We start from the raw sequence: 27,831 nt of genomic DNA on the forward strand, positions 1-27,831 counted from the left end.
ATTAAAAGCCTTTAGACCTTGCGGTTTCTATATAAATCTAAGAACAAAATATTATATTTAGGTTAGGTACCAGTTTAGGTTAATTACAGTTATAATAGTAGAAATAATTAAATTAAGTGCTTTATATTATTACTATGCTATCATAGGGTGTTTAGTTATGAAAGGCAGGTATGTTATCACCAATATCACCTTTAGTAATCCTACTTTTAATTCATAGTCATAACGAAACAACAATGTAAACAGAACAGATAGAGCGAATGTCAAATAATGACTTTTTGGACATAACTGACGCAAGCACGCCAATGATGTTTCGTTACATCTAATCACTAACGTTCAAATACGAAATATTAATTAGAATATGCATTCATTATAATAATATTTATTATCGGGTCAAACCCGAGAAGGAGAGACCTCCCAAAACATATATATTATAAAAAAAAAATTAACTAATAGTATGTATTAAAACCAAATTCATATTAAAATCCCTACACATTACATTAATAAATCTTTTTTTTATTGAATGACTCGTTTTTTTCCTTGTGCAAGCGTACTAAGAAACGCAGATGGTCGCGATAAATACAGGAAATAGGCCTTGGGTTTTTTAAATTCATTTTATTTCCTAATTTTTATCCGCAAGTTTATCAGAATAATAATTAAGTAACCAAGGGACTTATTTTCATTGCATAATTTTGATTAATTTACATTATTTCTTGTACATTGATGAAATTAAGTGGGGCAGGATCTGGCATTGTCAAAATTTACAGATAGGTTTTTGAAATTGACCGTTATACTCTTTAGAACAGATTCAATAGACATTATATTCCTTTTTAGTTGTCTTTGTGGTTCAACCAAAGAGTATAATAAGTACAGGAGAAGGTTCAACCCTAAAAATTAAATTGATCAACAGTCATCTTTCAAACAATAGTTTGATTTTTCCGAATTTGTAGGTTAAGAAAAATTTTGCAAATGTAAGGAATAGTTCCGATGTTGAAAGCACACGTTAGGTCCACATCGCAGCGCAAAGATGTCGGCCGACGTCCTGTAAGTACTGCACACGCCACCTTTTCTTTCACTTACCTATAAATTAGTATGTTAGAGTGCCTACCTATAGGTGACCGGTGCATTTACCAAATTAAACATCTCGAGTCTCAGATTTGCCTCGATACACTGCTGGAATGCACATTATACAATCGTTTAATTAGCAATAATACTTTTTTATGATATAAGCCGGTAGACGAGCAAACCGATCACCTGATAGTAAGCTATCAGCGCTGTCAATGGACACCAGAGGTGTTACAAGTGCGTTGTCGGCTTTTTGGGGTAAGGAATTTAAGGATCGTTTGGGAAACGGGCAAACGGGTATTGGGAAGAGGTGAATTTCGACCGTTGGTAACCTCACTTACACAGTGGTGTTTCACATCGATTTTCTGTAAGGCCGTGGTATCACTCCGGTTGAGCCTGCCCATACGTGCCGATGTATGGCTGTCTCACACTTTTAGGCTATATCAGAACTTCAGAACATCATGAAGCCAACGTGTATGAGAAGAGGAGTGAGGACTTGAGTTTCCTCAAAAGGTCAGTTCAGCGCCCGCCAAGGGTGGATTCTGGATTCTTCAAGGGGCTCAGGACAGCAAAGATATTTGCAACAAAGCGCTCTGCAACAACAACAGCGAAACACCGAATGAGAAAATAAAAACAAAAATCAGCAGAATGTGGAAAATAACAACAGATCAAGCTCAAGCTCAATAACCGGACTCATCGCGTCACCTTTCAGGAAAAATGTATCCAAATACACTCAAGATCGGGGGACTTTGCCGCTCCAATACAGTCTTCTCATTTCAAGTCATCACCAAATAGTGCAGCTATGGGCCACGTTTGTCCGCCGAAGCTTATTCACAAGCCACCACCCCCATCTCTTAAATGCTTTTCTCAAGTTTATCGCAGTAATAGTAGCAACTAAGCAGGTCAACTTGCAGAATTGCGAAGCCATCCTGCAGACTTACCTGCAGGGTAACGAGGTGATACTGAACGATAGACTCGAAGCAGCAGAAGCAGTCATACGATAACAACACATTGAGAGTACTGAGAGGAACCCCTATAAGTCGTAGTATGACTACTCATAATACAACTGCAGGATTATTGTATCTGTAGACGAGAGGGAGTCCGTTCAATGTGGAGTAGTGACGATTAAACCTACTCCCAGAAATTCCCTAGGGGTGGATACCAAGTGCACCAAGAATATGCTTGACGATGGAATATTAGAGACAGCAAGAGCAATTTTAGAAACCGGATCTGACGGCGTAGTGTTTGAAAACTGACATATCCAGAGGCTTTACTGGACGGATGGGGTCCCTTTATTCGTTTTTAGGGTTCCGTAGCCAAATGGCAAAAAACGGAACCCTTATAGATTCGTCATGTCTATCTGTCTGTCTGTCTGTCCGTCTGTCCGTCTGTCCGTCCGTCCGTCCGTCCGTCCGTCCGTCCGTCCGTCCGTCCGTCCGTCCGTCCGTCCGTCCGTCCGTCCGTCCGTCCGTCCGTCCGTCCGTCCGTCCGTATGTCACAGCCATTTATTTCCGAAACTGTTGGGCCTACATAGTTGAAACTTTGTAAGATGGTGTATTTCGGTAACCGCTATTAGAATTTTGAATAAAAATTAATAAATTTAAAAATTAAACTCCATACATGGAACTGATTAAAAAAAAATTTTTTTCTTACATATCCCGTGATGGGTGTCTATGGATAGGTCTTTAAAAAAGACATTAAGGTTCCTAAAACCACTTTTCGTCAAAATCAATCGTTTGAAAGTTAGACGCTTCCAAAGTGGAAAAATGTGTCCCCCCCCCCCCTCTAACTTTTAAAATAAGAGAGTGAGGAAACTGAAAAAAATATATGCTGTAGATTTCAATGGAAACTAACAACAAAAATTGGTTTGAACGAATTATCATTATTAGGTTTTAAGAAATAAAACATTTTCAAAAACTGCAAATATAACTTTGTCGTTTATACAAACATTATGTAAAACCAAGTTATTTTACAACTTTTATATTATGTCATCTACTTGCTGTTACGGAACCCTTCATGAGCGAGTCCGACTCGCACTTGGCCGGTTTTTTAAGAGGAACAATGACTTCTCACGTCTTGGTTGAGGCGAGAGGGTAGTTGTTAGACTCTTACTGATAAAAAGTCACCGCGTTCCTACTCTTGCTTTTCGAACTGGAGTCCGAGTAAACCGCTAGGCAGTCGGCAGCTCCGAGCCGGCATCAGCCCTACTGGGCCCCACCTGTGGTAGTTTGATGGCTCTTTGCGCATGCGGAACGTGACGCGCCGTACGCACGGATCTGGTTCTGGTCGGGCGGCGAGTAAGATTTGTATTTAAGTATTTATATTAACCATAGGATTGATACTTTGTACGAGCCATTAATGCATAATATATATCATGTAATAGGGCAGGAGTAGCGGAGGAATACTTGCGCCTGCGCTCTCGGTCCGGTCTTGGTCGGCCGGCGTCAGGGCGAGCGCCTACCTGCCCAGTGATGTTGGATCGGCCAACGCTGTCCGGGGACCAACTTCCAACCTGCGAACCGCTCTGCTGCATTGCCTATGATAGGTAAACAAAGAAAGAAAAATAATTTACTCATTACATCATAAATTATAAACGAATAACGACTAAAAAAACATAATCACAATAAGAATAAGAATGTAACCGAGGGCCTAATACAGACGGCAGCTTGCCTTTTTAAAAAGTTTACTTCTTTGAAGCCCTTACCAGCGGCAAATTGTGAGGCATTGATTAGAATATTTGGAGACGCAAAGATCCATAGTGTTTTTAAGCTAGCCATACGCTAAATATACACGCACAGCCAGGTAGATTTGTCAGGCCATTTGCCAGGTAGATGCCTGTCAGATCTGATCTGTCCTCGGCGACTAGCTAGCCGTACACCCGTAGATATGCCCGGCAGATCTGCCTGAACGGGTCCTACGACCACATTGTCGATAGGAAATAGTGAACATTGGTTTAGGTGACAAATATCTGAAACATCCAAAAAAATGTGACATTATAATATGTATAATTGTCAGTAAGGATTGTAAGGATAACCTCAGAAACACAATAATTGCTGCTTTAGCGAGACGTTTCTCTTACAAATTGGTGATTCTCAAGCAGAGAGTCGTATGTGATCTAATGCAGCTGGTAGTTTCATAATTCTTGACGGTTTGTTGCTAATATGATTATGTAGTTCTAGTGAGTAATACCTGTATACAGAAGACCCGTGGGTATGGGAGACGGAGTGGCGTGTGGTAGCCTGGCGCGGTTGTCGGCGTACTTCTCCATGCGGCCGCCAGCGGTTCCTGTGCAACTGGTGCCGGTGTCTGCACCTCTCAACCTTCCCGCGCTGCCGCCGCGCCTGTCCACCTCCTCACCGCCATCGCATACTGCTGACCTCGCTACGCATCTGAATAATGTTAATATTGAAAATATTATTTGCACTGCGTCAATTACTCGTATTCGTATATTACACTTGCGTTTAAAAACTACACCTAATGGGATAAACTAACCTGGGGTTCTTTATTAACTATACCACTTAATCTATTTGAGTGTTTGATATAAGGATAGTTTTGGGATCCAGGTAAGGATAGGATAATATTTATTCCAGGAATCCAGAGAGAACGGGAACTATGCATTAAAATCTTGGGGCGCTCTATCTTGTAAAATATTGGATATAATTGGTTCAATGGAAGGATGATGCCAGAGATTCTATGAAATCTATTAGGACCAGGATTTACAGCCTGTTTTGATACAGCGATAGTTTGAAATGTGGAAAAGGTGCGAAGGTATTAAAAATACCTTAGAAAAGGATATAAGTAAAAAAGCCCAAAGTCTGCCAAAAGCCACAATCATTATACATGGACACAGTCGTGAGCAACAGCTAGTGAATAAATAAAATACACAAAATTAAGTATAATTTGAATTTCTAGACGTGCATTTATGCCTGCTGTTTACGAGACACGCTATATAAATAATAATAAAAAAAGCACAAGTAGTAATGTAAATAATGAGGTGTCTATAAAGCAGATACGGTGCAGAAATGTGGTGCAAGGCGTCCTTTGCGAGCTAATATCGATATTACCACCGTCACCGATAAAGTCGCCTGGGACGACAGCGACTCCGGCGACTCCCGCGACGCCTGCTACGCCCGCGACATCCGCTACGCCTGCTACGCCCGCGACACCCGCTACGCCTGCTACGCCCGCGACATCCGCTACGCCTGCTACGCCCGCGACCCCCGCTACGTCCCCAACGCCCGCAATGCTAACAACGCCGGCGACGCCCCCGGCGCACGCATCTTACGCGGGCCCCGATACGCACGTGTACTCTGTTGAGGCACAGCGCACACGCCGCCTGAACAGGTGAGCACACATATTGTATAAACCAGGGTGCTGGCATTTCTTACAGTTAACCATGCAACGTGTAGCGAGTTCTATACCCACACGGAGCAACTCTTTGTGTGATCCACAAATTGTTGTTTCGGGTCTGGGTGTCATGTGCATGCACCCATAATGTGGGGCAATTTTTTTTAATGAGCTCTATTCTATCAATCATTTTCATTTGGTATACGTATGAAGGTAAGTAGTTGTGGGAAAAATTAGATTTTATATTGTATTTAACAAGATTATCTTCGTCACAAAATAAGAGGTCAACTCTGACATTTGTCAGTCTATGTACCACTATTACTTGTTATGAACGTCCTGGAACGTCTCACTCGAATAAAAAAAATATCGAATTTATAATATTAATTCATTACTACGTTACTCATATGCTACATTTATGAACTTTAAGAATACTATTATCTGTTTAATTCGTTTATTAAAATGTATTTCTGTTATATAATATAAAGATAAAAGAAATTGACCGTCTCTTTAATTGGCACAGGAGTCTGCTACCTCAGACGTTGCCGAGGGAGCTCAGCACAGACAGCACCTGCAGCGCCAACAGCGGAGACCACGAGCCACGCCAGCGGCAGCGGCGACGGCCAAGACACGCGGCCACGCAAGCTCGGACAACTATCAAGTAACTGTTTATAGGTGCTCCCACACAGCAGTTATATAACGTTATACAACATTGTGTAACATTTATAATAGCATGTAACATACTCTACAACCACTGTTATAATTTGTTTACACACAAATGTTAAGTTATAACAGTCTGTCTCTAACGTTATATAAGTGCTGTGTGGGAGCACCTTATAGTAGAAAGTAAAAACTTCTTTTTAATAGGGTTTTTTTATAACGTCACGCCCACGCACATTATGGCACATATTGCCAATGTACACCCACATTTCACAATTTATGTTGTAAGTCCCATGTAATAGGTGGTGAGCCTATTGCCATATACCGGGCACATTTCCAGACTCCGTGCTACCACTGAGAAATTTTCGAAAAACCGAAAAAAGTCCAGTAATACATCGCCCGACCCGGGAATCGAACCCGAGACCCCTTGGCCGGCAGTCGCACTTGCAACCACTCGGCTAACGAGGCAGTTTTTTTTTTAATTGTATTGTTAATAGGCGCGGTGCAAAAGCATTTGAAAAGTGTATGTGTAGTGGACATACACTTTTCAAATGTTTCTAACATGTAAACAGCGCTGGTCTTCAAGAGCCCTCTGTATCTTTTATAAAACGACTAATTTTACAACAGTTACTTTCATTTTAAAAGTAATTTAATAAATTATCTTTCGTATGTAAAGTTATTAATTAATAAAATACTTATAATCGTAACTGCAAATATTTATCGAAAATTAAGAAAACACTTTTAATTTCGTTTTTTTACTGCCAAATGTAGATTTTGAAAAAAAATACAAACACGTTACTTTGAGCTGCATTAATAAAAATAGTGATTCAACATTAGAGACATGTTTTTCTAAAACAACAAACGAAAGTTAAGTTTATGCAAAAGATAATAAGGTCTACTTTTTATCAAACTTAGGTTCAAGTTTATACAATGTGATAGGGGTGAGACTTCTAACCCGTTAAGGCTCATCATCATCATCATCATCAGCCGAGAGACGTCCACTGCTGAACAAAGGCCTCCCCCTTGGTCCTCCACGTAGAACGACAAGCCGCCACCTGCATCCACTGGCTCCCCGCCACTCTGACGATGTCGTCGGTCCACCTAGTGGGAGGTCTGCCCACGCTGCGTCTTCCGGTCCGCGGTCGCCACTCAGTCACCTTCCTGGCCCAGCGGCCATCAGTCCTCCGAGCGACGTGGCCTGCCCATTGCCACTTCAGCCTGCATATTTTGAGAGCTATGTCTGTAACTCTTGTTCTTTGGCGAATTTCCATATTTCGGATTTTGTCGCGCAAAGATACTCCGAGCATAGCTCTCTCCATCGCACGCTGGGCGACTCTGAACTTTTCTAAAAAGCCAGCAGTTAGGGACGATGTCTCGGTACTGTAAGTCATCACCGGCAACACACACTGGTTGTACATCCTTGTCTTCAGACACTGCGGGATTTTTGATGAGAAGACTTCATGTAACTTCCCAAACGCTGCCCATCCGAGTTGGATTCTTCGGGCGACCTCTTTCTCGAAGTTGGACCTACCTAGCTGGATGATCTGACCCAGGTATGTGTAGTGGTCTACAACTTCGAGTATATCGTTCCCAACGATAACCGGTATAGGTGCAACATGGACATTTGACATGATTTTCGTCTTGTCCATGTTCATTTTAAGGCCCACCTGTTGGGAAACGGTATTGAGGTCGCTGAGCATGGTATTCAGCTCTTCCAGCGACTCTGCCATTACGACTATGTCATCGGCGAAACGGAGATGAGTGATGTATTTGCCATTAATGTTGATGCCGCGTCCGCTCCAGTCCAAGAGCTTAAAAACGTCCTCCAGTGCGTTCGTGAACAGTTTTGGAGATAAGTTAAGGCTGAGTACATCTAATATCGACAAAAAAGAAATATGGGAGTTGAACCCCCTCCCCCTAAAAATTATGGCTATTTTAATATTTTTTTTACTTTATGTGATATCAAAGGTTGTATGCGTCGTAGAAACAAAAAAAAAACGACAAATGGTAGCTAATAATCTTAGCTAACTAATTCATTACTCTTTTCATAGCTTGATAATGTTTTGGTGAGAAAAAAAATCATTTCTGAATTATTTTTACCGAAAAAATCGCTATGTTTCAATATTTTCAATTGGGGTTTCAACCCCCTATATTATTTTTTTGTCGATAAAATTAGATGTAGTACTCAGCCTTAACGGGTTAGAAGTCCCACCCCTATCACATTGTATATATTTAGCTTTTCTCTGAAGATTTCATTTATCACATGGAATATTTACTTACTCCATTAGGTATTGGCACTAAAAATATAATGTACTTAGTCTGGCCATAAATACTGTTACATTTACTGTATGTATTGTATTTCGCACTTGTCGACTCACTAATTAGTTATGGCTTGAGTAGTTATGGGCTTACATTTAAAACACAATTAGACTTAATTAAACAACCACAGATTAGATTGTGTAAGCATCTTGTTAGCAAAAAGGTTAAATTAAAATATAAACAGAATTACGACGAATTACTAAAGTTCCGAAAGATAATACCAGTGCATGAAAAAGTAGAATATTTAATAGCTGTAGAACAATACAATATAGATAAATACAAAGAAGCTGTAAATCATAAATATAAAACTAGGAATGCTGCTCAACGAAAACTTGTAATACCGCATGTAAAAAACTATTATGGCAAAAGAAGCAGGCAATGTTTAACACCAACAATCTATACTTATAATAAATCTGTAGAGAGGTCAATTCTGTACATGAAATATATTTCCAAAATAACTATTAGCGGGTGATTAGTGATCGATACTGACGCCAAAAATGCAATCAGAAAATTTTTTGTCTGTCTGTCTGTCTGTATGTTCTTTATAGAAATAAAAACCACTCGACAGATTTCAACGAAACTTGGTACAATTGTTCTTCATACTCCTGGGCAGGTTATAGTATACTTTTCATCACGCTACGATCAATAGGAGCAGAGCAGTGAAGGGAAATGTTGGGAAAACAGGAGAACTTACTCAATTTTTAAGTTTCCGTCGCGTGTGCAGCCTTAATGGTTAAAGCTACACAGAAATAATGTATCACGGAAATGTTCTCCTTAAAATTGTTTAAAAAATATTCCACGACAGCAAATGTCTATCTCTTATGGTTGACTCACAATAACACGTATAACTCCCGATAGCTTAGCAGTTCGGAGCTTTCTGATTATATTTGTCTACTCTTACGTTTATAACACATTCATTCATTCATATTAGAATAAATACAGATTTATTCTGTACTAGCTTCCGCCTGCGCCTCCGTCCGCGCGGATGTCGGTCTTCGCGTAGAAGTTTTATTTCTCCATTTTAAGTAACTCTGACAATGACATCTTATAAATATCTATTGGCCCATAATAAGGATATATATAATTAAGGAGATCCCTCTATTGACCTACTGCTGTTGAGCTCGCGTTCTGTAGAATGAAACTGAAAAATAAAGATTTTTTTCTACGTATTTTTCCTGGATAAAAAGTATCCTATTTTATGTCCAGGATATAATTAAGGTAAGGCATAATTATTCCAAGTTTCATCGAAATCGAACCGTTTGATCCTACCATGTGATGACTGAACATACAGACAGATAGACAAAAACATGTTTAATCTCATATTTGGGTTTGCTATCGATCCAGTAACAGTTCAATATTTTCAATGTATAGAATTGACCCTTCTACAGATTTATTATAATATGAATGAATGAATGAGTGTTAGAAACGTAAGAGTAGACAAATATAATCAGAAAGCTCCGAACTGCTAAGCTATCGGGAGTTATACGTGTTATTGTGAGTCAACCATAAGAGATAGACATTTGCTGTCGTAGAATATTTTTTAAACAATTTTAAGGAGAACATTTCCGTCATACATTATTTTTGTGTAGCTTTAACCATTAAGGCTGCATACGCGACGGAAGCTTAAGAAATGGTGTAAGTTCTCCTGATTTCCCAACATTTCCCTTCACTGCTCTGCTCCTATTGATCGTAGCGTGATGAAAAGTATACTATAACCTGCCCAGGAGTATGAAGAACAATTGTACCAAGTTTCGTTAAAATCTGTCGAGTGGTTTTTATTTCTATAAAGAACATACAGACAGACAGACAGACAGACAGACAGACAGACAGACAGACAGACAGACATAAATTTTTCTGATTGCATTTTTGGCGTCAGTATCGATCACTGATCACCCGCTGATAGTTATTTTGGAAATATATTTAATGTACAGAATTGACCTCTCTACAGATTTATTATAAGTATAGATTTATAAAACTGAATCATCAATTCTGTACATTGAAAATATTGAAAGAATAAATAGCAGGGGGTGTTACTGGATCGATACCAAAACCAAATATGTGTTTTTTTTTGTCTGTCTGTATGTTCAGGCATCACGTGAAAACTAACTAACGATTCGAAAACTAACGGTTCGATTTCGATTAAACTTGATATAATTATACCTTATTATCCTGGGCATAAAATAGGATACTTTTTATCCAGGAAAAATACGTAGAAAAAAATCTTTATTTTTCAGTTTTATTCTACAGAACGCGAGCTCAACAGCAGTAGCTCAATAGAGGGATCTCCTTAATTATTATGGGCCTCGCCGTATTTGGGTCCAATAGCTAATATTTATAAGATGTCATTGTCAGAGTTACTCAAAATGGAGAAATAAAACTTCCACGCGAAGACCGACATCCGCGCGGACGGAGTCGCGGGCGGAAGCTAGTAATATATTGGCACATTTACGGTTTTTATAGCTTCCCTGACTTGTTTAGTTTTTAGTTTACTGACCAATAAACCGTTGTTTTACGTGCGTGAGGAGGGAAACTACAATAATGATATAATGACACTTACGACCTCTCTCGATGAATATGGAAATAAATAGATTAATATGCACTTTTAAACAAGTAAACCATATATAGTCAATTTCTCATTTTTTGCAGATGTGCCAATATATTACTGGGTGAGCGATATATTATGTAATTGGTGATTATTGTTCGCAGAAACGTTTCGTCGAATAGCTGCCAAAAAGGTAAGGCTTTCAAGTCTAAAAACAACTATAGTTGGCACAATCTGAGAGGTCAACTCTGACGTTTGTTTATGTAACGCTACAACTTGTTAGGAACGCCCTGCAACGTCAACGTTAAAGTGTGAAAATATCTAAGTCAATATTAATTCGCTTTTGCGACAGCTATCAATAGGCATGAAGCTATCCCGTAGTATATTGTAGGAGATCCAACACTTCGTAGACCGGAGCTGCGTACTACGTAGCTGGATTACCGGCTCGACCACCAGGAATAGGAACGGGGTGGTTTTTAGTCAGTAAGAGTCTGAAACTCCCTCTTGCCTTGCCCTGTCATTGGATGATTTTCCCCTTCAAGAAAAACACTTTGTAGAAGACTGTTTGTGGTCAATAAAACGAATTGCTTGTGGTTGTGATTTTTTATTGAATAATAAACTAAAAATATCAAAATAATTAATCAAAACTAAAAATAAAAAAAACACGACTGCGCTCGGCCGTTGCGATCGGCGAGTGTCGCCGCTGCCGCTCGCATGCAGCGCGCTGGCGTCGCGGCATCCCTTTCCCCCGGCCCCCGCACGGTGCGTCGTCGCTGGCTCGCGGCGTTAACATGCTCCCCCCCTGGAAACTTGGTTTTCAGTAGGAGTGATGTCGACAGGCAGTGGGCAGATCTTGCTGAAGCTGCGTAAGATTTCCCCCGAAGCTGTCCGGATTTTGGCCACTCGAGAGACGCCATCTTTACCGGTGTGTACCGCCAACACTCGTCCTAGTCGCCACTTCAGTGGGGGCTGGTTTTCTTCTTTAATAAGAACAAGTGTGTTCTCGTTCAAATCGCCTTTATTCTTCTGCCACTTAGTGCGAGTTTGTAGTTCACTAACGAATTCCTTTGACCATCTCTGCCAAAAATGTTGGCGCATTTGTTCGATCCGGTCATATCGCGGCAAGCGGTAGGTGGCAGCGTCAGTGATGTCCTCGCAGATTGGTGTGGTGAGTGGACGACCAATCAAAAAGTGTGCCGGTGTCAATGCCAGCAGGTCATTGGGATCGCTTGATAGAGGTGTCAGCGGACGCGAGTTGAGAACGGCCTCGACTTGTACCAATACCGTGTAGAATTCCTCAAACGTGAGGTTACTGTTACCTACAACGCGTCGCAGGTGATACTTGCAGGACCGTACTCCTGCCTCCCACAAACCACCAAAATGAGGCGAGTAGGGAGGAATAAATTTAAAAGAAATTTCATCCCCAGCCATGCTATCCATCAACGTTGCTGAATTGTTAGCTAGAAAATCTCCTAAATCTTTGGCAGCACCTACATAATTTTTCCCATTATCTGAGTAAATGACAGCAGGTTTACCCCTGCGCGATATAAATCTCTTAAGACAAAGAAGATACCCATTAGTTGTCAGAGTTGTCACCAGTTCGAGATGGAGCGCTCGAGTAGCAAAACAAACAAAAATACAAATATAACATTTAATTAACCGCGAACCCTTGCCTTGACGGTTCAAAATGTGAACAGGACCGCAATAGTCTGTGCCCGTGATCAAGAACGGAAAACCCGGTTTTAACCGGCTAGACGGTAAGTTGCCCATTATTGGGCTTAACGTTTTACCTTTCATTCTAACGCAACGCAAACACCTTTGAACTGTAGACCTAGCTAAATTCCTACCACCGAGTGGCCACCATTCTTCGCGGATGGTAGCGAGCAACGATTGCGGACCCGCGTGAAGTAGGTATTTATGCTTGAACTCAAACAAAAGCGAAGTAAACTTATGTTTACTACAGATTAGTATAGGGTGCTTTTTATCGTAGGTAAACTCATCGGAGTTACCCAACCTACCTCCCACTCTAATAACCAAATCATCACAGAAAAATAAATTAAGTCCCGACATATTACGCGAATATTTTATATTTGACGATTTAATCGATAAGGACTTATACTCATCCGGGAATGAATCTATTTGACTTAGTCTCGCGAGTAGAATAGTAGATCTACGTAATTCCTCGACTGATAACGCACCTTGTATGTGATTAGTTTTATGACGAGTGTTGTGAATAAAACGCAACATATACGCAACACATCGTGTCATACGAACGAAAGAAGAAAATTTGTCAAAAGGAAACGAATTGCACGACGCATGTAAACCAACTACTTTGTCAGGTTTCAACTCAGGTAAGTCACTAGGTATGTCAGGTAAGTTATATTTCTCTAGGTTACCGTCGAGAATGAACCCGGGACCGTTCCACCACAAGTCCTTGTGGACTAGTTCAGGTAAGTTTACCCCGCGAGTTAACATATCAGCTGGGTTAAGTACGCCGCTTACATGTGACCAGGTACAACCAGAAGTCAAGTCATTAATTTCGACTACTCTATTTTGAACGAAAGTTTTCAACGCAATAGGGTGAGTACGCAACCAACCTAAAACAATAGTTGAATCTGTCCAAAAATACGTATTATTAAATGTTAAATTAATGGATTCAATAATCTTCTTATAAAGACGCGCGCCTACTAGCGCGCCACACAACTCGAGTCGCGGTATGCTTACCGGCTTCAGAGGTGCGACCTTACTTTTCGCACACAACAATTTAACGACGGGTTCATTAGATGTACTAACGCTACGAATGTACGCACAGGCGCCATACGCGTCCTGTGAAGCATCGGTGAATATATGCAACTGTAGGTATTGTACGTGTTTCGTGGTAACGTGTCGCGGAACGCGTATTTGAGGTAAGTATTGAAAAGAACTGACAATTTTACTAAATAAACACGCCAAATCAGAAGACACAGGATCATCCCATCCGATTTTATAAAGCCATAACTTTTGTATAAGTATTTTTGTAGTAATTATAACTGGCGTTAATAACCCCAGCGGGTCATAGATTTGAGATATAAACGAGAGGATTTTTCTTTTAGTTAGTTGTGAAACGTCAACATCGATATTTAAATTAGTTTTAAAATGCAATTCATCGCTACTATTACACCAACCCAAACCTAGTGTTTTACATTGCGCATTCTTGTCAAGTGATAATGATTTTGTGAAACTATCCGACGGACTGACATCAAAATTAAACGACCATTTGCGTAATGGAAAACAACCTGAAAGTAAGGTCTTGTTAATGTTTTCACACAACGTCAACAACTCCTGCTTATTATCATGAGAAAATATCAAATCGTCGCAATAAAATGAATTTAATATATTAGACGAAACTAGTTCGTCATCGCATTCGAACGCTAACTGTCGTAAGCACCTCATCGCGAGGTACGGAGCTGAGGCGGTGCCGTAGGTCACGGTGTTCAACTGATATATACCTAACGGCTCTTGTTTACTATCCCGCCATAAAATGAGCTGAAGTTGACGTTGTTCGGCCTGCACGAGTACTTGTCGGAACATTTTCTCGACGTCAGCGCATGCAACGAAAGTATATTGTCGAAAACGGAGAAGAATGCCTACTAAGTCGTTTAATAACGGAGGACCGATCAGCTGTAGGTCATTCAACGACTTTCCTGACGATGTTTGTGCGCCGGCGTCGAAAACTACGCGAAGCTTTGTAGTGGTACTTTCCCGTTGAACGCAGTGATGTGGTAAGAAGTAGTACGGTGGTAGGTATCTATCAATACGCGTCATGTGCCCCAATGCTAGGTACTCCTTAAGAAAATCGGAGTACATGCTCTTTAGTTCGGGCGCACGATCTAACTTTCTTTCTAAGGAAAGAAACCTATTCTTCGCTGACTCATACGAATCGCCAAGCGAGTCAGTCGATTCACGTAACGGGATTCGAACTGCGAATCTACCTTCAGAATCACGAATGGTGGTGGAAGTAAATAGATCTTCACACAACCTATCGTCTTCGGTGTAAGTATTATTATTACCCGACTTGCCACTGTCAACCTCCTCTAGTTCCCAAAAACGTTTCAACTGACCTTCGAGTGAAGTTGACAATGAACAGTAGATAATATTATTATTACTAGTTTGGTTATTAGTAGAGTATGCTTTATTACCTAAAACCGTACCTGAAATAACCCACCCTAAACGCGTGTTTTGTAGGTAAGGCCCGGTAGGTAAACGAATTAAGCCTACTTGTAATAAATCCCAGAACACATCCGCTCCGATCAAAATATCTATTTCAGAGGGTACATAGTAGTCTGGGTCCGCAAGTTTAACGTTTTGCGGGATTTGAAACGAATTGAAATCTAAACGACTATTTGGTAAACAAAACGTAATTTTAGGTAAAACGGAACAATTTAAACGTCTACTAAAATCGTTAAATCTCGAACGTATGACAAGGTCACAGGACTGTTCTGAACACATGACACTGTTACCTATCCCCGATATATTGAGAGTGGACTGTATAGTAGGTAAGTGTAATTTTTTACATAACGATTCTGTAACAAAACATCGTTGGCTCCCACTATCGAGCAGGGCGCGCGCAACTATGTATGTATTGTTATTATTACAGACTTCAACGAGAGCTGTTGAAAGCAGAACCTGGTCTAATGTGTTAGACTGCACGGCTTGTTTCGAGTGATAAGAAGTGATAGAGTTTGGACCTAAAGAAGATGTGTTCGCATGTGCACTGTCCGTCGCGTTGTTAGCTGGCGTGTCAGTGTGTGTTAGCGTAGGTAGAAAACGAAGTGAGTTACAACTCGCGGTGTTATCAATGTGAATTAGGCTGTTATGTTTTTGTGTACATTGTTTGCATGGACCAAACTGACAATCGTCTAATGCATGTCCAGTACGTAAGCAATTCGTGCATATTACATTCCTTTTATTTTGAACAAACGTAAGCCTATCCTGGACAGGTAAATTAAGGAATGTAATGCACGAATACAACGCGTGGCTTCCGTCGCACATAATACATTTAAAAGCGCGCGATGATTTTGCCGCGGACGTACTTGCGCGAGTCAGCTGTTTGTTAGCGACAAAACTACGCATTTGTTGACTTTGGGATGAATTAATTATAGATCGTTTTGGAGAATCGGTATTTTGTTTATGTCCTTGAGCCTTTAACATATCAAGGACGTCTGAACGGTTTTTTAAAAATTCAATAATATCATCTAACTTAGGTTTGTAGTCCTTTTCAAAGGTGTTCTTTTTATCTTCCCATTTTTGGCAAGTGTTAGGATCGAGTTTAGTTGTTATTAGAAAGATGACTAACGTGTCCCAGTGTTCTGTGGACTCGCCTAAGTTTTTTAATGACCTTAAGTTTTTAAGTACTGAATCTATTATTTTTCTAAGTTGAACGGGTGATTCTTTACTTATAGTAGGTAATGTAAACAACGATTGTACATGATTGTTAATTAATAATTTATTGTTGTCGAATCTATTAGTTAGTAATTCCCAAGCCACTGCGTAGTTATCCGAACAAAAATCCAATGATTTTATTACTTGCAAGGCACTTCCTTTTAATGAAGAACGTAAGTAATGATATTTTTGAATAGGTGTAATTTCCGTTGCGTTATGAATGAGAGATGTAAACGTGTCGCGAAATTCTAGCCAATTCTCGATTGTACCGTCAAAGGAAGGCAACGTGATGGTAGGTAATTTGACGCTGTTAGTGTTACCTTTCGTAGGTTTGGTGATGTTATCGTCACCTTTGTTACAAATACACGTCTTAGCTAACGACATACTGCTGTAGAATTGTGATTCAATGGATTCTCGAATCTCTAATTGTGTTGATAACTCTGGCTCATCACTCAAACCCTCGATCTCACTTTGAACTTCCTGGAAGTCGCTAAATATCGTTTCGGTGTTAGCCACACGTAATTTTATTTCGACGACCTGTTGTTCTAATATATTGGTTTTATCTAGTGAATTTATATATTTTTCAAATAAAGTAAGCCTACCACGAAGATTACCTCGTTTCCTAACCAACTCACGCAACTCCGAATCTCGACCCATGTTGATGGTTGTTTATAAGACAAAAGGAAAGTACTTACAAGTATCACCCGGAGTATGTAGAGAAGAATAATAATTGGTACACTCACTCACTATAAACGAATACACGGTAATGATACACTTCGAAACCTTATTCACAACCACGTGCTTTACCACTTTTCTTCCGAAGTTTCTGGCGAAATCCGGCTCGAAGGACCAATGTTTGTGGTCAATAAAACGAATTGCTTGTGGTTGTGATTTTGTATTGAAGAATAAACGAAAAATATGACAATAATTGATGAAAACGAAAAATAATAAAAAAACGACTGCGCTCGGCCGTTGCGATCGGCGAGTGTCGCCGCTGCCGCTCGCATGCAGCGCGCTGGCGTCGCGGCATCCCTTTCCCCGGCCCCCGCACGGTGCGTCGTCGCTGGCTCGCGGCGTTAACAAAGACTAACTATTCTCAATTGCTATTGCTCACGTCTGATAGGTAAACTTACGTACTTTCAGTTTCATCTTACTTAGTACTTTCAGTATCATTACGTATTTTCATCATGGTCATCATCATGGCACCATGATCTCCCTTGCTGACCTTTTTTTAACCTTAGGTGAAGGAGGACATGAGACAGACGAGTGGCTGGGCGGAGTGCGCGCGCTGCGGGACTCGCACGTGCGGCTCGTGCTGCGCCAGCTGCGCCACATCGAGCGCCTCAACCGCGCACTGGACCGCACCAACCAGCACAGCCCGCACAGACCACGAAGCCCCCGCAGCCCCCAAAGCCATCGCAGCGCGCGCTCCCGGCCGCGCTAAGTTATACTCAATAAATGCACATTTACAATACGATACACAATCTTTTATTAATTTATGCCTTCTACTACAATATCTTAATGTTAAAGACAAAGTCGTATGCTCCACCGCGACCTCGGAAAGTTCTCGTAGTGAGGCCATCCAGGTAGTTTCTATCACTGAATCTGAAACAGGTACCTCTCGAAAATTCCGTGTCTAATAATCACTAACTTACCGCTACGATAACAGCGAGCCCAGCACTATATCAGGCCGTTATAACAAAAGTGGCCTAAGCTTGAAACGGGCATTAGGCAGTGTGAAAATAGTGGGGTTTGAAATTGGATTTAGCCCAGTAATTGTAGGTAGAATTAGGCCAAAATCTCAGAATGTTTAGATATGAAGTCGTAAATTCGTATAAACTTGTGTTTTGGCATCGTAAAACTATTCTTAAAAATGTACAAATGATTCGATGGCCGCAACTTCAAAAATAACAAAACGAACGCAATGCGGGCGAACCATCTGTTTCAAGTACTTAATAACCGTAGGATTCTAACCCAACTTATAGTACACAATTACTTAATATCTCCCATTTGATTTATATGGATGATAAAAACTTTATGCAAAAATCGACAAAGAAATGGATGAACTCGGCCAAGTAATAAAAGTAACTTCAGAATTTAGTAACGATACTAACATGAACAAGCTGGGATTAGAAAAAATGTAAAAAAAAGGTAAAAACCAAATTACGTGCTGGTGATTATGTAATTGAAGACTTTAAAAAAGGAGATTAGATCAATGTGGATTCGATTGAACCAAGCGATAGTACCTACTTAGATTCTCCTATAAGGTATATGTATATCCAGGTAATCCTAACTTTCGTTCATGTAGCGTATGTACAGTTAAAACTGCACAGTTAACTCGTAAGATGTATAGCATAACACATCGTACCTACTACGTCGTAGGTCGTCACAACTCTGGCCGAATCCACAACACTGCGTTGCGGTGTCGCATCGCAAAAATTTCATCGGATACGACCTTTTTTTGGTGACTCACGTCACCGCTCAAGCGCGTGTCGCCTCTCTTGCCGCCTCAGCCTTACGAACGCCACTTCTGGCATCCTACCGCCATTACGGCGACAGTGCGGATTTGATCATAGGCCATCGCGTCCATATCCGCCAGAATGTCCAACGGCGGAAAGCGAGCCAGGAGAGTTGCCGCCTCAAAGGACACAGTTCGGTATCCTTACTTTAGGATTAACCTTACTTAGGTTAGGCCTAGATACTTTATGTATCGCCCAACCTGGACCTGGATTCTGTGATAAACAAGAGCCTCCTTGATTGCCTTCCAGGGTAGGGAATTAAAAGCGTTAACGATATCTAAACTTATCGCCAACGCAACCCTACCCTGGGACACTGCCTGATCCGACAGCGAGCGAACGCGCAGTATCGCATCGATTGTGGACCGCTGCTGCCGGAAACCATCGGATACGACCTACCCACGATACCCACTAAACGCTAGCGCGTCGCCGCGTCGCGTACTCTTACGACGTGCCGTCACATCGGAAATTTCCACGATACGCGGCGTCGTAGATTTTTGCGATGCGTCGCCGCAACGCAGTGTTGTGGATTCGCCCTCTGGTGGGATATACAATGCGTTGTTCCATTGCAACACCCACGACACAGCGTAGCGCATTGCATAAATGAGACCTCAATCTTACACAGCACGGTGCACATTGAGGTCTATGGTTTCTATTTCCCCTCTCTTTGGTTTCTATGTAACATTGTGACAAATAGCAGGTGACAGACAGACTCATGTCATATTTTTTAGGTTGCATACATCACAGATCGACGAACGAGTAAAGCAGCGTGGAGTAGTGGACGGCTCAACAGCCGCGGTCAGGGCAGAGGAACCTTGAGGCGCTGGCGCCATGTACTTCCTCAAATATGTAGCGACGAGGTTCGAGGACGTGAAGGCTGTAGGTGAGTACTGCGGTTGTATTCTCTACGATCTGTAATGGCAGATGAAACTGAACTGAACTGTATGAAAATAAATAAATCCTCTAAACTATTATAGAGTAAGATTTGATCTGAGACCATTGTTGCAGTATTGCCTGGTGAGAGTGAAGAAGACTTCGACCCCCACGCACATCGCCATATACCGAAGCCCACCACGTAAGCAGAAACTATCGTTAAGATATTTTCTGTAGTATAGTGACAATATTATAAATGTGAAAGTAACTCTGTCTGTCTGTCTGTCTGTTACACTTTCACGCCTAAGGCAGTTGTCCCACCGGTAACGATTAACGAGTAACGAGTAGAGCTAGAACTAGAAACGAGTTAGCGAGTCGCGTGGCGCGAGTGCATAGTTCCGATATTTGTGTAGCTCGGCTATAAGCGAGTGTGCGAGTCAGGCGGGTGATTGATCGCATCACTACGATGCGCACTGTAGAGAAATGACCACAGGTTGTTCTCTCGGCGTGAGTTCTTATCGCTTGGCGAGTGCTGCCGAGCGAGTGTTATCTTTCATAGCTCTTGTCGCGCAGGCGACAAACTAGTGAAGCGAGCACTCGCCGGCAGTGTGAACAGTCAGCGATCAACTGTTTGTATACTTTTGTTTACACGGAAAGTATATCTATTGTACGTTTCTTGAGCGACAAAAGTAGCCGATAGTTTGTCGTTTTCTCGTCGTTGGTGGGACAACTGCCTAAACCACTGAACCGATTTTGATGAAATTTGGTACAGAGATAGAATAGACCCTGAGGGACAACATAGGCTACTTTTTATTGCAAAAAAATAGGGGAGAAAGGGTAAAAAGGGGGGGATGAATGTTCATATGAAAATTCATCATTTTTTAAGCAGCAACAGTGAAACTTTGTATTTAGATACTTTATGATAAACGAAAGAACTTAGGCTAGAATAAAAAAAATACATTGTTAATTAAAGGCGTAGTCGATAGAAGAGATTAATGTTTGCTTGAAAATTCGTAATTTTTGTTACCTAATACTGTTACCTGTGGCTTCACTCGCGTTCGATTCGTACGTACCTATTTATTTTAATCGTCAATATCCCTACTACCATACTAATATTATTAATGCGGAAGTAACCCTGTTTGTCTTGAGGTTACGCTTACACGAATGTTTTTTATGGAATATAATAACGAAACAATGTATTTTTTTATTGATAGTACCTATATGATATACATATATTATTATTGGTTACGTTTCATCGTGATTATAAAATGATGAATCGGCGGCTGTGGTCTCTATGGAATACATATCTTTAAAAATGCTAACAGTAACATATTCTGAATTAATTCAGATTTTACATGACATACGGCAGCATTTTGAACACCAACCACTAACACAACCACGCGGACGAAATCGCGGGCAAAAACTAGTAGTTTATATAAGGTATTCTAAAATTATCTACCACGGCCTTAATGGGAGGTAGTGACTTTGAAGATTACAATAGTAAATAAATTTCGTGTCCCGGACCTAATATAATGCATACAAATATAACATTAGTATGAAAATTTGCTGTTTGGGAGTAAATTGTGACCCCTGTTTCTTGGTCTTGGCTCGAGATGGATCAGCGCATGATAATGATACATAACTAACTTGCAGCATCCCTTTCACCTCACAACTGGTTACAGATACTCTGAGACTATGATGCACATGCTAAAGGGGTGCCTAGGCGCCGGTCTGCTCGCTATGCCCAACGCGTTCTCACGAATGGGCATCATATATGGCACCATTGGTATGGTCTTAATTGGAATTTTCGCCACTTACTGCATTCAAGTGCTGGTAAGTTTACTCGGCTTATAAACAGTTTACACAGCTTAGTTGCATCATATTCTAGTTTTCAGAATAGTATAACAAATGTTTTAGTATTCATAGTGGAATAATCCTTTTCCTATTTTGGAGACGGTTGACGGCTATCACTAGTATACAAGCTACATTAGTCCGGTCAATTTAGACATCCGAGGTTACAATAATTCCCAACAAGCTGAAAAGTAGGATTATTCAAATACCACCATGTAAAACGTCCTCGTCGATTTGCCAGGGGATGAAATATTACATTCCATTCCTGGATGTGGCATCGTCAGTCTGTGCCCAACCAGAGTTTAATGTTGATTACCGACGCAGTCTTGGAGTCAGAAGCGTGCTTCAAAAGAATCAAAGTGCTTATAACCAGGTTGCCAAATCATGAAAAAACGCATTGCAGAGGGCTCACTTTAGCCATATTGGCTGAACAGAGAATAACTTCGCACCCAGCGGGTAGTAAGGCGATTTGATCCCTGGCCAAGTCGGTTGGATTGAATTTCTGTGACTCCTAGTTATTTTGGAGGTCGATGCGTATTTTGTAAGCTATTTTTAAAAATAAATATCATTTATCATCAGTTTCATAAATTAACGGCACAGGTCTTTGATTGCCTTTAATATATTTTGCCAATATATTGCCACATGTCCACGTCTGTCGGCAGGTCCATGCACAGTACTTGCTCTGCAAGAGGAAGCGACGCGGCTACATGGCGTACAACAAGAGCATGCGCGTGGCGGTGCAGGACGGTCCAGTCTGCATGCGTGGCCTGGAAGGATTTTTCGCAAATGGCGTAGACTTCTTTCTTTTATTTTGGCAAGTGGGAATCTGTGCCATATATTTTGTATTTGTGGCAGAAAATGTGAAACAGGTGCATACTATTTACCGTTAATAACATACAGAAGTATACTGTATGGGGTTACCTACCAACTGATAAACCCATCAGTCGGTAGGTGACCTATCAGTACATAATTATGACTCATATTGCTTGTTAATTTTTACATTTTGTTTATTTTTATTTTTTACGTTTATACGAGGGTTAGCACTAAAAGTATCTCAAATGAAATATTTCCACTGTTTCTGTCATATTACAGTCATTTTAATTGGAAACTCCTTGGTTTTAAAGTTTAAGTAAGTTTTTAGAGCAAGAAAACATAGAATTATTATTACTTCATCCGCCGCACAGCCCCGACCCTTTTTTGAGGGGCCCTGCTTTTTGAGCCGGAACCACGGTAAGCCCGCTAGGTATTCCGCAGCTCCGGATCAGGCATCAGCCCTATTACCAATAAACAATACATTTTTAAATAGTATTGTTGTGTCACTTCCTTTATTCTCGATATTTTCAGTGCCACCCTCGTAGATCCGTTATACCACTTAACTCCCCCCCCCCCACTTAAAAGTCCCCTCAACTATAATATTATTTCATCATCAGATCCTAACGATAATCACACGTCATACAAGAGTAAGATTCTCATTAATGCAAATAATTCAAGCCCAAACAAAGTAATTACTGAAATCCAAAAATCAAAAAATCACCATTTCTAATAGTTTCCTTCGCTTGCCCCAGGATTCCATCTCAAATCGTGAAATAATGCGTTTATTATTTAAAAATATTAAAATGAGATAAGGGTCTGAAGTGGATCTGATGATGGAGCCAACAGACAGTCGAGGGAACTCCTCAACGGTTAACAGTAACTACCTTGTGTTTTGACTTGATTAATTTGTGTTGATGAGAACTTTACACTCAGATGGAGTGTAAAGTTCTCATCAACACAAAGGGGAACTCCTCGATTGTTTACAGTAACTACCATGTGTTTGGGCTTGTATAATTTTTATTGATTAGAACTTTGCACCTATCTGAATTATATTGGGAAGACAGCACCGACTTCTAACCTATGAGTGGATAGGTAACCTATTAGTACTAATAATAGTTATTTTATGCATTTTAATTTTTACCTTTTGTTTTGTTTTCATTTTTTGGTTTCTTTTTATTTGTTTAGGAAATCAGTTAAAACCCGTATCGTTACAACTTCTGGGGTTCCAAGGTCCATCCCGATCAGCGCCTCGGGATCCGTATTGTTATGTGCTCTCGCCCCTGATATATGTTTCTGTCTGCAGGTGATGGATTTTTATGGACACTCAATGACCGTACGGATGCTCATTATTTACTGTTACCCTCCGCTGCTACTTTTGAGTCTCATAAAGGATTTGAAACTATTGACTCCATTTTCAACGATCTCAAACTTTGCCGTCATGCTCGGATTGTATCTCGTTTTCTTTTATTTAATAGAAGACGACGCTGAAATTGATGACAGTAAACTTCAAATGAAAGGAATTAAAGAAATTCCTGTATTCATCGGTATTACCCTTTTTGCGTTGGAGGCAGTGGGCGTGGTGAGTGTCAATGTTCTCTAGGCCTTCTACTATTGCTAAATGCTGTACAAGTTAAATGTCGCACTCGTGTGCAGATCTTGGCACTCGAGTACAACATGGAGAAGCCGCGGGACTTCACGGGCCTGTGCGGGCTGTTCAGTGTCGCCATGTTCATCATCATCACAATTTACGTCACTTTGGGGATCTTCGGCTATCTCAAGTACGGCAACAAATGCGAAGGATCCATTACGCTGAATTTGCCACAGAACCAGAAGTATTAATGTTTGCCTCTATTTTTAAATATTTGTTTCAATACACTGAAAAATTTATGTTAATACTAATAACATCTAAACACACATGTATCAATACAGTAAACTACATAGACATCACGTGAACGATGTGGTTGCATTTTCAGCTAATACTCGTATAAACTAAAGATTACAATCAGGGGCGTAGTTAGCGCCGTATCATATTCATTGGTACATGTAGCTTAGCACTGGTGGAAACGGATTCAGCTATGTTCTTTAAATGGAAAGTTGCGTGCTATGGATGTATGCTATGGATACGTGCTATGGATGCGTTTTATGGATGCGTGCTATGGATGCGTGCTATGGATGCGTGCTATGGATGCTTGCTATGGATGCGACTTTGAATGCGTGCTATGGATGCTTGCTATGGATGCGTGCTGTGGATGCTTGCTATGGATGCATGCTATGGATGCGTGCTATGGATGCGTGCTATGGATGCGTGCTATGGATGCGTGCTATGAATGCATGCTATGAATGCGTGCTATGTATGCTTGCTATAGATGCGTGCTATGAATGCGTGCTATGGATGCTTGCTATGGATGCGTGCTATGAATGCGTGCTATGGAAGCGTGCTATGGATGCGTGCTATGGAAGCGTGCTATGGATGCTTCCATGGATGCGTGCTAAGGAAGCGTGCTATGGATGCTTGCTATGGATACGCATCCATTGCACGCTCTATGGATGTGTGCTATAGATAGATGACTTCCCTACTATCGATACTTCGCATACACCAGCTGCGCATTTTCCTCGCACACCTACGTAGCTTAGTATCAGTGGAAACGGTCACATAGTTTCAAAGTTTACCTATTACATCTTCACAGAATAGCTACACAGCACATCTCTAATACACATCACATACGTAATTTTGTTTTGTTAATTATTTTACTTTATTATTTTATTTACCAGTTCTATCGAATATACAATAAAAATATTATTTTAGATAATAAAACATTTTGTTATTTTTATGCAATAACAATAATCCTAAACAAGCTCTCATAACAAAAGTATTTTTATATACATAGATTAAATTGTAAATTTACTATAATCTTGTAGTTAAATGACATGAACAATGTTACAGAAAGGCGCAAGTGGCGAAGCTGACATTTACGTTGGCCTTGTTTCTCTCATATCCACTACAAAACTTCGTAGCGTGGCAAATCGTATGGCGTAAATCAAGGAAAAAATTCAGAGAAAGCATCAGGCCTTTGGCAGATTATGTAATACGTATTCTGATCGCCACCATACCCTGTGAGTATTGCTGTACGCACCATTAGTATTCTGTTGTCGGCGGTTATTTTTCTTAGTCAGCCAGTTTCTGTATGACATTAAAAGCAGTTGGACTGTAGATTTTTTTTATGGAGTAGGTGGCAAACGACCAAACATGGATGGTAAGGCCTACACGATGGTAAGCGATCAGCGCCGCCCATGGACACCCGCAACACCAGGGGAGTCACAGGTGCGTTGCCGGCCTTTTAAAAAGGAGTATGCTTTTTTCTTGAAGGTTTGAAAGTCATATCGGTTCGGAAATTCCGCCGACGGCAGCTCATTCCGTAGTTTTGCTGTGCGAGGCAGTTAGATATTATTATATCTTTTAAAAATCTAATAAAAATATTATTCGGCGTGCCTCGGCAACCACCTTAGGAAGCTGGCAGGTGGATCAAACGCCTGATGCAAAAGCCGTGCTCCTCAAAACAAAACGTATTATGAGGAGGCTTCTGTCTCTGGAGCCCTAACCACCGGTAGCTTGAACCATGCCCCCGTTACCGGTAGGGTCCTATTTATACATTTTTAAATATTGTTCTGTGTGTCCAATAAATTGAACACTTGGAGTTACTTGGCTTCGGTTTCGTTTCCATGGAATGTGTACCTGCTTGTTGTTGCAGTCGGCATGGCGGTGCTGGCGCCCAACCTTGAGGCGTTCATGGGGCTGCTGGGCGCGTTCTGTCTCACGTTCGCAGCCATTGTGTTTCCTGCGCTCATGGAAATGCTCGTGTACTGGCCTAAAAAATACGGATTCTGCTACTACAAATTATTCAAAGACTTATTAATTATTCTGTTTGGTATCGTCGCTTGTTGCTCAGGAGTCTATACCAGTGCTCTCGAAATGTTAGCAGGACCCAAACACTAAATGCTCGCGACTCAATCAAGCAAAATATGATTCACTAAATGTATTTTATTTACGTTTGTTATTAATTAAAGCAATAATAAGTGTATACCGACATATCTTGTCGATTATATACATACTTACTAGGTAATTGTGAATAGGCCGACGCCGATAATATTTTAAAAGAACAAACTTCTGGTGGAATAAAACACTTGTATTTTTAACAAAAATTTGCAATATCAAGGTACTTACCTTATATTTTTGTTAATCTAACAAACAGTAGAGATTTCTATGGACAAGAAGTGCACCAATTTATTAAATGCGTTAACCGCCTCGTCAGTCATTGATGACGGACGCTTAGCGGAGGATTTGCCTTCAGCAATTAGGCAGAATTTTTAGCGTGATACCTATTTTTCAACTAAAACTTAAAGTGGTTTGGTTCAGATCTTTTACGTTTTTTTATACCTTATAGTAGCTACTTCCACGCTGCTTCACCCACTGCTGCTCGGCCTCTTTTGATTGTAGCGTGATGATTTGTTTATGCTGTTCCTAAATATACGGACTATCCAACTCAAAAAGAATTATTCAATTCGAATCAGTAGTTCCGTAGGTTAGACCTTTACCTACCTACATATTAGCATATAGAGATTTTGACACACCAATTTATGTAAAAAATTAAATATTAAGATGGCCGACTGCAAACTAAGAGCCCTTTCAATCTTTCCTATACGACTTTTTTGGTATTTTGCATTTTCTGTGAACATTTGCAATAATAATGTAATTTATTTATTACAATACAGAAATAAACATTTTAACAAATATGTGTTTTTTTGCAATTTGTCTTTGTGTTGTTCGTGTTGCTACCTGCACACTGCCTCGGCCTAAGATATGTAGTTGAAGACTTATTTATTGAAGTTTATATAAGATATTATATAAACTTCAATATAAACTTCGATAAAATTTTGTTGCATATTCATACTGTCATCAGTCTATGAATAAGCCCTGAGTTTTGAGACCAAACACAATGCCAACTCCTGGCATACATCTATATTCTGAATGCAATGACTTCAGTAAGAAATAGCTTTGTGGTGAAATACCGAATTATTCTCATCAATCCTTTTTGAGGGGGAAAATCATGCAATGACTTCTCCCGCCTTGGGCGAGGCGAGAGGGAGTGTCAGACTCTTACTGACTAAAAACCACCCCATTCCTACTCCTGCTTTTCCATTATCCACTAGGCAGTCCGCAGCTCTGGAAGCATAATCTTGCTTATAAAGTTGTTCTTATAATTGATTTTTTCTATGCATACTATGGTTGAAGCAATAAACATTTAACATTTTAATTTCTTTTAAATTCCAATATACATGCTTCTTAAAACTCATTGTCATAGTAATTGTATTACTTACCTATAAAACAATAAAAAGGGGTAAATAAATATTGGGAAAATGTTCTAACACCAA

At 40.4% G+C, this 27,831-nt stretch overlaps 3 protein-coding genes across 6 annotated transcripts; 2 read left to right on the plus strand and 1 right to left on the minus strand.

Annotated features, from left to right (window-relative positions):
- Positions 1-851: 851 nt before the first annotated feature.
- Positions 852-17,825, plus strand: LOC118264186 (sialidase). Of its 4 annotated transcripts, XM_035576632.2 has the most exons (8): positions 854-1,041; positions 3,446-3,607; positions 4,262-4,460; positions 5,069-5,406; positions 5,930-6,067; positions 7,497-7,619; positions 11,092-11,120; positions 17,590-17,708. In XM_035576632.2, the coding sequence occupies exons 1-6, from the start codon at positions 1,025-1,027 to the stop codon at positions 7,612-7,614; spliced, it is 972 nt and encodes a 323-aa protein (XP_035432525.2). In that variant the 5' UTR covers positions 854-1,024; the 3' UTR covers positions 7,615-7,619; positions 11,092-11,120; positions 17,590-17,708. The 4 variants fall into 4 exon arrangements, with proteins under 4 accessions (XP_035432543.2, XP_035432525.2, XP_035432508.2 ...); XM_035576615.2 differs by lacking the exon at positions 7,497-7,619 and having other exon boundaries at positions 856-1,041; positions 17,590-17,825; XM_035576624.2 differs by lacking the exon at positions 7,497-7,619 and having other exon boundaries at positions 859-1,041; positions 5,072-5,406; positions 17,590-17,825.
- Positions 11,516-15,680, minus strand: LOC126912413 (uncharacterized). The gene has a single exon (XM_050704338.1). It carries the CDS (start codon positions 15,413-15,415, stop codon positions 11,714-11,716), a length of 3,702 nt encoding a protein of 1,233 aa, XP_050560295.1. The 5' UTR covers positions 15,416-15,680; the 3' UTR covers positions 11,516-11,713.
- A 1,746-nt stretch (positions 17,826-19,571) lies between the features above and the next one.
- On the plus strand, positions 19,572-27,190 carry LOC118268839 (proton-coupled amino acid transporter-like protein CG1139). Its single transcript, XM_035583622.2, has 8 exons — positions 19,572-19,747; positions 19,873-19,939; positions 21,420-21,570; positions 22,251-22,457; positions 23,705-23,980; positions 24,055-24,233; positions 25,346-25,515; positions 26,151-27,190. Exons 1-8 carry the CDS (start codon positions 19,696-19,698, stop codon positions 26,393-26,395), a joined length of 1,347 nt encoding a protein of 448 aa, XP_035439515.1. The 5' UTR covers positions 19,572-19,695; the 3' UTR covers positions 26,396-27,190.
- The last annotated feature ends 641 nt before the right edge of the window (positions 27,191-27,831 follow it).

The sequence above is a fragment of the Spodoptera frugiperda genome, chromosome 25, assembly GCF_023101765.2.
Source record: "Spodoptera frugiperda isolate SF20-4 chromosome 25, AGI-APGP_CSIRO_Sfru_2.0, whole genome shotgun sequence".
Lineage (NCBI taxonomy): Eukaryota > Metazoa > Arthropoda > Insecta > Lepidoptera > Noctuidae > Spodoptera > Spodoptera frugiperda.